Genomic DNA, 11,163 nt, shown 5'->3' with positions numbered 1-11,163 from the left:
AGCGGTACAAAGTGGATAAGAAAAGACAAAAAAAAAATTTTTATTTTTTTATACTTGGGACTTCCCGCGGGCCTGATTTTGGACGCTGACGGGCCGGATCTATATTGATATATAATGTGTATATTGTGTTTTTTATGTTGATTTAATTTTTTTTTTTTTTTTAAATTAAAAAAAAAAAAAAAAAAAATTTTATTTTTTTTGTACGGCCCGGTACCAATCGGTCCACGGACCGGTACCGGGCCGCGAACCGGTGGTTGGGGACCACTGATGTAATGGATAGAATGTCTGATGCTGGATGTCAATAAAAAAAAAAAAAAAGGAAAAAAAAAAAAAAGATGTCTACTTTACTATAAATTTAAAATGGCGACTGTTTGTAAATTACTATGCCGCCAAAAAACTAATAGGACAAATAAGAACACATTTGTATCCTCTTACTAAAAAAAGGAAATTAAACTAAAAATTAAATAATAAGTTGATCTCCAGCGCCTCGTCTTTTATTTTTCGGTCGGCGGTCACGTGACGTGATGCGGAAGTGACGCGCGACACTCAAAAGAGTTCAGCATCTGGGAGCCAAAAAAAAAAAAAAAATACACCAGCTAGCTTCGTTTTCTCAGCAGACAAGCGGACTTTCGGAAGGCAATAACACCTCGCGGTGAGTTTTTGTGCTTAATAGCAACGTTTATGACGACGTTGTGATGTCAGCCGTGTTGTAAGGTGTCGGTGCAAGGGAGGACACAGCTGTCTCCCAGGCTGCGGCCTCCATCACGTCCAGAGGTTGTTGTTTTCTTTATTTTATTTTTTGTAAACATGGCGACTTTGAACCTGCTGGAATATACTCCGTGCAAACTCACACGCTGCGTGTCGAGCAAGCTGAATAGTTTCCAGCTAGCTAATGATAACAAAGCGTCGTTCGTCGTTTCACCTTCGCGGCGCCATCGCCAACATTCCTCCACTCCGTGAAGGCAACACTTTGCATCTGATGTATAATAATAATAATAATAATATCATGTTTCATGTTTAATCTCGCCTCATCTTTCACGGAAATTAACTTGCTATCATATTAATCACACAATAATAATACATTTTAATTGGTATAGCACTTTTCAGAAACGGTCTTCAGTCTGTCGACGTGATGTAAAATGTCTACCCGCGTTAAACAAAAAAAAAAAATCAAGTCATAAAATGTCATTTTAAATAGCACAGAGTGTACATTTGTACATTTCAGCTGCGTACGACGGACGCCCATCTTCCGTTTCAGCCGTGTGTGTGATGTTATGAGCTGGGGAATACAAGAACTACACTACCCAGCATGCAACAGTCGTGACGAGCATGCGCGGTAGCCCTGTGAAGTGTGGTTGGTATGTGTTTTGATTGATTGAATTTGATTGAAACTTTTATTAGTAGATTGCACAGTTCAGTACATATTCCGTACAATTGACCACTAAATCAGTAACGGTCTGTGGACCGATTGGTACCGGGCTGCACAAGAAATTAAAAAAAATAATAATAATAATAATAAAAAATATTAAATCAACATAAAAAACACAATGTACACATTATACATCAATATAGATCCAGCCCGCCAGCGTCCAAAATCAGGCCTGCGGGAAGTCCCAAGTATAAAAAAATATATATATATTATTTTTTTCTGTCTTTTGTTATCCACTTTGTACCGCTTGCTACTCACGGTGTCTCCTAGCCGCTCAGGCAAATCATATTGTCTAAAAATGCATTTTCTCATCGATAACGTAACATCATCGCGCGCGCGGAAATTGCGCTATATATATCCAATATATATATATCCAATATATATATCTATATCTATACAGTGTTTCCCACACATTCATTTATTTGTGGCGGCCCGCCACGAAAGAATTACGTCCGCCACAAATAAAAAAATAATTTAAAAAAATATTTATTTATTTTTAAATTTTAAAAAAATAAATTTGTTGTTGTTGTTGTCCTGTCCAGCTTCTCAGGCAAATCATATAGTTGATGTAGATGCCCATAGAGGCTGTTCAGATTTACTTTACAAAAGAGAAGTGTAGGATACTTCTCTTGTTGCCTTATTTGTATTTGACCACTCCTGTTTTCTGTTTATTTGTTACTGACTGTGGCAGGACACCTCTGCCTCTGTTTCACTTTATGTTGCTGGTAAATAATATGGTTGTAGTAGTAGGCTAAAGTTAAATTATTCAGTATGCACTAATTAAAAGGGCAGAGCTTTAAGAGACATTTTAGCTTTTATATTTTATAACATATATTTTTTGTAAGAACCACAATTAATAAAAATATTTCAGTGAATAACTTATTGTTCAAATCTGTATATAAATATGTACATAAAGTGTTGTAATTATATTGTAAAATGGATGAATGGATGGACGTTTAAAACAAAACTTTTATTATTAATTAGTAAGTATACATTTTTTGAGCCTTTTAGAGAAAATCATATCATTGTAGTAAATTATGCAAATTACTCGATGTCATGTTGACCACGCCCATAGCCACGCCCCCACCGCCACAGGTATCTTGGCAGTTTATGGGAAACACTGCTATATATCTCTATATTTCTGTATATCTATATATCTCTATCTATATATATCTATATATATTAGTGATGGGTTGATGAGGCGTCATGAAGCGTTTCGACACATTGCAAAACTGTATTGATACTGTGTCGATACTGTGTCACTAAATACTGACATCTGCTGGACATTAAAAATCCCTACAGGCAACCTATGGACCGACTCAACTGACAATGATTTTATGACCTAGTATATACAATAATATAAACCAAGTCATTGTATTTCATTTAGGATTATTTCATATCTTCATTTAAATAAAAATATATTTGAATCTTTTTTAGATACAGTCAATAAAAAATGTGAACATGTATCATAACATGGAAATCTAAGAGAACGTGTTGTGAATGAGGATGCTTGTGGACTGGGATTTTTTTAAATTGATTTTTTACACATTTTTGTTAAAAAAAACCCAGTTTTTACAACGTATTCAATTTTAGACGATTTCTTTCATTGATTGATTAAAACTTTTATTAGTAGATTGCACAGTGAAGTACATATTCCGTACAATTAACCACTAAATGGTAACACCCGAATAAGTTTTTAAACTTGTTTAAGTCGGGGTCCACGTAAATCAATTCATGGTAAATGTCGCCATGCCGGCAGCTAAGAATGTGCTCACATATAAATCACTACATGGTCTAGGGCCGAAGTATATTACTGATATGCTCCCACTATATAAGCCCTCTAGATCACTAAGATCTTCTGAGACCAATCTGTTAGCGGTTCCAAGAGTAAACTCAAATCAAGGGAGAGCATCATTCAGTCACTATGCAACAAATAGCTGGAATAAACTTCCTGAAGATGTCAGACTTTCCCCAACTCTGACTACTTTTAAAACTAGACTGAAGACTTTTATGTTCACCTTAGCTTTCAGCTAAATCTTTTAATCTTTTAACTTTTAACGTCTGCACTGTTTTTGTTTTTATTGTCTGCATTTTAATTTTGCTTTTATTTTCTTTCATTTCACTTTGTTGTCTGTGAAGCACTCTGAGTCTGCCTTGTGTATGAAAAGCGCTATACAAATAAAGTTGCCTTGCCTTGCCTTATGAGCACGCTGTGTGAGTAAAACGTTGAGGACTCAGCCAACACGCCTCATCTGCATTATTTACAATTAGACAGACAACACAGTGTGTGCAATGTGTCCCGGCTGCCGCTAGAGGGCGGACGTGACGTCAGCGCGTCCTCCTTGGTTGAGGCGATACAGCCAAGATTGGTGTCGACCCCGATACCAATGGAATACAGGGGACGGTATTGCCGACACCGTTGACGTTTCACTTAGGCCAGTGGTTTTTAACCTTGTTGGAGGTACCGAACCCCACCAGTTTCATATGCACATTCACCGAACCCTCCTTTAGTGAAAAATACAATGTTGTTTTTTTTCAAATTCAAGACAAAGTTATGTTTTTGGTAACACTTTAGTATGGGGAACATATTCTAAGTAACAACGACTTAATTTAGAGTTTTTTGGACACTAGGGGAACATATTCTAAGTAATAAAATCTTAATTTAGAGTTATTTGGTTAGGGTCAGGGTTAGAGGGTTAGGGTTATAAATAAGGCCATGCCGAATAAGGCATTAATAAGTACTTAATAATGACTAGTTAAGAGCCAAAATGTTACTAATTTGCATGTTAATGAGCAACTAATTAATGGTGAATATGTTCCCCATACTAAAGTGTTACCATGTTTTTATTACTGGTGCATAAAATGAACCGTGCATGAACATCACCTTGTTCAAAGAACAAAACCAACACAGTGCATAAACTCACAACAAATTACACACCTGCAAATCAGTCAGCTGTTGCCGTATCCGTAATACGCCGATAGGGAGAAGTTTGTATTTACACGATGAGTCGGGTGTGTTTTGATCTCCGCCGAACCCCTGAGGCCGACTCACCGAACCCCAACGGTTCGATCGAACCCAGGTTAAGAACCACTGACTTAGGCCATGTCCACACGAACACGGGAGCTTCAAAAACACATACTTGGGGTTAAAACGATCTCCATCCACATAAGTGTAGTTTCAAAACTGTCTATGTCTACACACAAACACATACACCTGCTGTGGTTGATTGATTGATTGATTGAGACTTGTATTAGTAGATTGCACAGTGAAGTACATATTCTGTACAATTGACCACTAAATGGTAACACTCAAATACATTTTTCAACTTGGTTAAGTCGGGGTCCACGTAAATCAATTCATGGTACAAATATATACTATCATCACAATATAGTCATCACACAAGTTAATCATCAGAGTATATACATTGAATTATTTACATTATTTACAATCTGGGGGGTGGGATGAGGAGGGTTTGGTTGATATCAGCACTTCAGTCATCAACAATTGCATCATCTGAGAAATGGACATTGAAACAGTGTAGGTCTGACTTGGTAGGATATGTACAGCGAGCAGAGAACATAGTGAGTTCAGATAGCATAAGAACAAGTATATACATTAGAAATACATTTGATTATTTACATTTGGTTATTTACAATCCGGGGAGGTGGGATGTGGAGGGGGGAGGGTGTTAGTCAAAGGTTGAAGTTGCCTGGAGGTGTTGTTTTAGTGCAGTTTTGAAGGAGTATAGAGATGCACTTTCTTTTACACCTGTTGGGAGTGCATTCCATATTGATGTGGCATAGAAGGAAAATGAGTTAAGACCTTTGTTAGATCGGAATCTGGGTTTAACGTGATTAAACCCAGATGATTTTCATTTTCAAGCATGATCTGGGACCTGCCCACAGTGCCAAAACCACCAGTAACTGGTGTACTGACCATGGCATTACTGTCCTCGATTGGCCTGCCAACTCCCCTGACCTTAACCCCGTAGATAATTCGTGGGGTATTGTGAAGAAGAAGCTGAAAGACACCAGACCCAATAATGCAAATGAGCTAAATGCCGCTATTGAAGCATCCTGGGCATCCATAACACCTCAGCAATGCCACAGGCTGATTGCCTCCATGCCACGCCGCATTGATGCAGTAATCCGTGCAAAAGGATTCCCAACCAAGTACTGAGTGCATTAATTGACATTTTCAAATGTTAGATTTTGTTTTGCTGTTATACTTTTTTTTTTTTTTACCTGGTCTGAGGAAATATTCTAATTTTTTGAGATAGGATTTTTGAGTTTTCTTAAGCTGTATGCCATAAACAGCAATATTAAAGTAATAAAAGGCTTGCAATATTTCAGTTGATGTGTAATGAATCCAGAATGTATGACATTTTTGTTTTTTTAATTGCATTACAGAAAATAAAGAACTTTATCACAAAATTCAAATTTTCTGAGACAGTCCTGTGTGTGTATATATATATTATTATATGCTATAATAATACATCAATTCTCTTCTCCTGAGACTTCTGGAAAATGACAGGATTTTCCCTGGTTTCTGTCATTGCAGCATTTGGGATCAGACAGCCATAATGAATCCCGTCTACAGCCCTGCACCAACAGGGGTCCCCTTCACCAATCCGAAGGGTCTCGGCTATCCAGGCATGTTTGTGTGCATCGGTGGTGTAAAAAAAACCAAACCTGTGCAAGTGTGAATTAATATTTTTAATTTGTTTTGGTCAGCTGGATTCCCAGTTGGTTACGCTGCAGCAGCCCCTACATACACACCGGGTGTTTACACAGGAGCCAACCCGGCCTTCTCAAGTGGTAAGGTCTCCTATTGTAATAATGTCAAATGATGTATTATTTGTGAGAGTTTTATTTGTAATTGCGCATCACTTTCTTTGTAGAGGCAGCATTTTTACGTCTAAGGAAGGCAAGGCGGGTTTAAAATGTTATTGATTTAATGTGGCCGTTAAAGGTCAAGTCTGAGTCCATTATTACTCCTATATTTTGAACCGGATTATGAGGTTTCAGACAGAGGGTCTGAAGGTGCCTAATAATATGTCCCTTTGCTTCTGCGAGACACAGACAACGATTTTCAGCCCGAGTTTCGCTGAATAAAATGTTTTTGCATCCACTCACTCCAACAAGACTACGTTTACACCGCAGGCCAAAGTGGCCCAAATCGAATTTTTCAAAATCCAGTGTTGGCGCTAGGAATTTTCAAAATGGGGTCCATTTTTTGGGTCCCACTTTCTTGTAACCGTTTTAAAAACAAAATATAAATGTATGCATTATCCTGTTATATCTCACATTTTATATTGTGTTTTGAGAAAAGGTTGTCAAAAACGTTAATTTATTAAAAAAATAATACAAAAGAAAACTAATTTTTATGTAAATTTATTCAGTTATAAACATTCATTCACTTTCTTCTTTCCTTCATGGATCTAAACTTTACCGCTGCCGGTAGTTTTTTCTCTATTTTTATGTAATAAGTTATAGGTGTATTTATTTCAGTATAAAAGTGTAAAAAGTTTTTTGCTTCGGTCATGAAATTATGATAACCGTGTGCATTGTCAGGTTCAAACGCTGATGACATCTATTAAACAGACAAGAAGCAAGGAATTAAACAGAGACATAATTCAATTTAGCTCATTGAGGAGAAACATCTGGGCTGTACTCTTTGCACAGTCTTCCACCACGCTCTGACGTAAGGTCGCACGCCTCCGCTTTAATTTGGACTTTCCCTGATTACATGGCAAAAGCTGTTTCTAAAGGAAAGGGGGTCGTAAACTGCCGTCGCCTTTGATTACAAAACAGTTCAAAGAAAAGGTGCCTGGAGGGGAGTCAGCTCCTGCTTCCTCTCCGCTTTGTAGATCTCGGGTCAAGACAAAATCTTCCTGTGGCTTACAATACATCAAAGAAACAGACACCTTCATGTCGCTTCCCATCCTACAGTGAAGTTTTACAAGCCTTTTGATTGGTAAGATCAAAGACAGCATTTGTCTGCTCGCCGGGAACTCATTGAAACCCAAAGTTTTGTGATAACTTAGAAACAATTATACAAATTTAATTTATTACTCGGACGCGCGGACTTCCGGAAATGCGTGTCCTTTCCGATTTCAATGAATTGAAAGACACAAAAAGTGCGTTAACGCCAACAGTGAAATCCGATTTTTTTCCCCAGCTGACTGTTTACAAGTGCAAGTACAATGTGAGCTTTAGCAGACTCCAGTGTAAACGCACACATTGTGGCCCCAATGTGGCCTCCACGTCACTTGCATGCGCAGTTCGATAAAGTGAAAACAAAGGAAGTTGCTGCTACTCCTACAAAATAAAATCAGATGCCACATTGAGGGTTTTTTTTTTCGTGAAAGTAAAATAATGTATGAATGGATGTATATAGTGGGGTGCACACACTTTTTTCTGCAGGCGAGCTACTTTTCAATTGAACAATTGGAGGGGATCTACCTCATTCATATATATAATTTATTTATTTATGAAAGAGGGGTTTTTGTGTACAAGTTAAAGGTGTTTAATGGTAATACAAGCATGTTTAACACACAGATTCCTTTCTTTCATGAAGACAAGAATATAAGTTGGTGTATTACCTGATTCTCATGACTTGCATTAATTGGAATCAGACAGTAGTGATGATAATGTCCACATTCTCCATCCATTTTCTACCGCTTGTCCCTTTTGAGGTCGAGGGGGGTACTGGTATATATTGTAGCGTCCCGGAAGAGTTATTGCTGCAAGGGGTTCTGGGTATTTGTTCCGTTGTGTTTATGTTGTGTTACGGTGCGGATGTTCTCCCGAAATGTGTTTGTCATTCTTGTTTGGTGTGGTTTCACAGTGTGGCGCATATTTGTAACAGTGTTAAAGTTGTTTATACGGGCACCCTCAGTGTGACCTGTATGGCTGTTGACCAAGTAGGCATTGCATTCACTTGCGTGTGTGAAAAGCCGTAGATATTATGTGACTGGGCCGGCACGCAAAGGCAGTGCCTTTAAGGTTTATTGGCGCTCTGTACTTCTCCCTATGTCCGTGTACACAGCGGCGTTTTAAAAAGTCATACATTTTTCTTTTTGAAACCGATACCGATAATTTCCGATATTACGTTTTAAAACATTTATCGGCCGATAATATCGGCAGTCCAATGTTATCGGACATCTCTAGTATACAACTTTTTCTAGGTCTTTGGCCAAAAATGGCCTGTGGAAATGTTCCAGTCAGCCAACCCTCCCGTATTTAGCGGGAGACTCCCGGTATTCAGCGCCTCTCCCGATAACCTCCCGGCAGAAATTTTCTCCCGACAAACTCCCGGTATTCAGCCGGAGCTGGAGGCCACGCCCCCTCCAGCTCAATGCGGACCTGAGTGGGGACAGCCTGTTCTCACGTCCGCTTTCCCACAATATAAACAGCTTGCCTGCCCAATGACGTCAGAACTGTAGAATGATCGAGGGCGAGTTCTTGGTTTCTTATGTGGGTTTATTGTTAGGCAGTTTCATTAACGTCCTCCCAGCGCGGTAACAACACACAACAACAGCAGTCACGTTTAGTCTACCGTAAAGCAGTTCGTCTGCCGTAAACAGCAATGTTGTGACACTCTTAAACAGGACAATACTGCCATCTACTGGATAGCCTCCAGAACACTGAAATTCAAGTATTTATTTTATTTATATGTATAATAAAATAAATATATATATATATATATATATATATATATATATATATATATATATATACCGTATATTACCAAATAGACGCCCTTGTGCAAATAGACGCCCTTGTCCTAATAGTCGCCCGGGGTCTGAGCCCATTTTGTGAATTAACAGCCTCTTCCTAATAAACGCCTATGTCCAAATAGCCGCCCATGGGCTGTTATTTGCATAATTTAGATTAAAATCATATTGATTTAATTTTCATTAAACCCAATTTATAAGCTAAAAGGAAAAGCAAAGGTGCAATAATTCTGGTCATTACGGTAACAGCAGACGTCACGTGGGGATTCTGGGTAATCAACATATTGCAATGGGTCACCGCATATAGCGTAACACACACAACAAACCCACGAGGAAAAGTTTCAACATGGCAAGCAACAGTAGCAGTGAGTTGAATGAACAGGATACCGCTACACCACAACTGATGGACGGGAATACTTTAAGGGGGAAGAAGAGAAAGTTTGACTTGACTTAAAGTTCAAGCTAGCGATTGTGAAGTATTAGTAGAAATATGCGGAGCAGAACTCTGGTTTGGCAGCGGCCAGGCAGTTTAACGTTGACCCAAAACGTGTACGAGAATGGAAACAAAAAAAGGGAGAACTACTATCTCTGTCGGCAATCGATGGAAAACGCGCCCCGCCCCCCCCCCCGGATGGAGGTAGGAAGAAAGTGAGCGACGAGCTTGATGCTAATTTGTGTCAGTGGATACATCACGTGCGTGGACTGAACCACCGTGTGTCCCGCAAAATGATCAGCATTAAGGCAAAGGAGTTGTATGTCACCGCGAGTGACACCGGGGTGGTGTTTGGTGCAACAAGTGGCTGGCTTAATCGTGTGTGTGTGTGTGTGTGTGTGTGTGTGTGTGTGTGTGTGTGTGTGTGTGTGTGTGTGTGTGTGTGTGTGTGTGTGTGTGTGTGTGTGTGTGTGTGTGTGTGTGTGTGTGTGTGTGTGTGTGTGTGTGTGTGTGTGTGTGTGTGTGTGTGTGTGTGTGTGTGTGTGTGTGTGTGTGTTGCAAACAGCAGCCATAGCTGAATGTTGCTTTGTGGTATCCTACAAGGTGTGTGGGCTGACGGTGGCAGCTGATGGGAGTGAGGACCAGCTCATTTACTGCTTCAAGAAGGGACAGCCATGTCAGGCAGGCAGAGAGATGCTGTTGAGGGCTAGACAGCAGGCTGCTGCTGTGGTTCAGGAAGAGGAGGAGAGTGATGAGGAATAGCAGTTCCTCAATGAACTTGTGATTGAAAAGGAGGATGATGATGAGGGGGGTGAGGGAGAGGAGGAGGAGGATGATGATGAGTGGGGTTGAGTTGCATTTGGGGTTGCGTTTGCTGCAGTATTATTGTTTTGATGGTACTGTCAAAGCGCTTTGAGTACCTTGAAGGTAGAAAAGCGCTATACAAGTATAACCCATTTATCATTATAATTTACTTGGTACCATAATTGTATTTTTCTTGTATGCTTCTTTATTTAAAACTTGGAGTACTGTAGCCTTTATTTTATTTAAGTGACAGTATTATTGTTCTGTTTTGATGGTGTGTTTTTTAATACTTGAGTACTTGGTACCATCATTTTATTTTTCCCAGTAGGCTGCTTTATTTAAAAAGTGTATTTATTTTTAGTATTGGTATTCTATTTGACAATTGTTGCAGTACTGCCATGTTGAGGCCTTGTTGATCTCTTGTCTTTTGATAGTCTTGTTTTTTTGTTTGTATGTTTACAATAGCTTTTACATTTAAAATTGTTTGTACGAAAAAAAAATACTGGACAGTAACCATTGTAACCAAATAATGGCCTGGTGCAGGCTGGTGCAAAAATAAATAAAAGCCTTGTGCAAATAACCGCCCATGTCCTAATAGCCGCCCGGGGTCTGACACCATTTTGTAAAATAAACGCCCGGGCTACTATTTGGTAATATACGGTATATATATATATATATATAGCTAGAATTCACTGAAAGTCAAGTATTTCATATATATGTATATGTATATATATATATATATATATATATATATATAT

At 38.8% G+C, this 11,163-nt stretch overlaps 1 protein-coding gene across 1 annotated transcript in view; it reads left to right on the top strand.

Moving 5' to 3' along the window:
* Positions 1 to 516: 516 nt before the first annotated feature.
* The window catches only part of LOC133630492 (myelin-associated neurite-outgrowth inhibitor-like), a 14,933-nt gene continuing 4,286 nt past the window's right edge, over positions 517 to 11,163 (top strand). The window contains exons 1-3 of the mRNA XM_062022104.1: positions 517 to 652; positions 5,991 to 6,082; positions 6,164 to 6,247. Of these exons, the coding sequence (XP_061878088.1) occupies positions 6,013 to 6,082; positions 6,164 to 6,247 (154 nt within the window). The 5' untranslated portion in view covers positions 517 to 652; positions 5,991 to 6,012. The remainder of the gene's footprint in view (positions 653 to 5,990; positions 6,083 to 6,163; positions 6,248 to 11,163) is intronic.

The sequence above is a fragment of the Entelurus aequoreus genome, linkage group LG15, assembly GCF_033978785.1.
Source record: "Entelurus aequoreus isolate RoL-2023_Sb linkage group LG15, RoL_Eaeq_v1.1, whole genome shotgun sequence".
Taxonomy (NCBI): domain Eukaryota; kingdom Metazoa; phylum Chordata; class Actinopteri; order Syngnathiformes; family Syngnathidae; genus Entelurus; species Entelurus aequoreus.
This window is presented reverse-complemented; position numbering and strand designations above follow the sequence as displayed.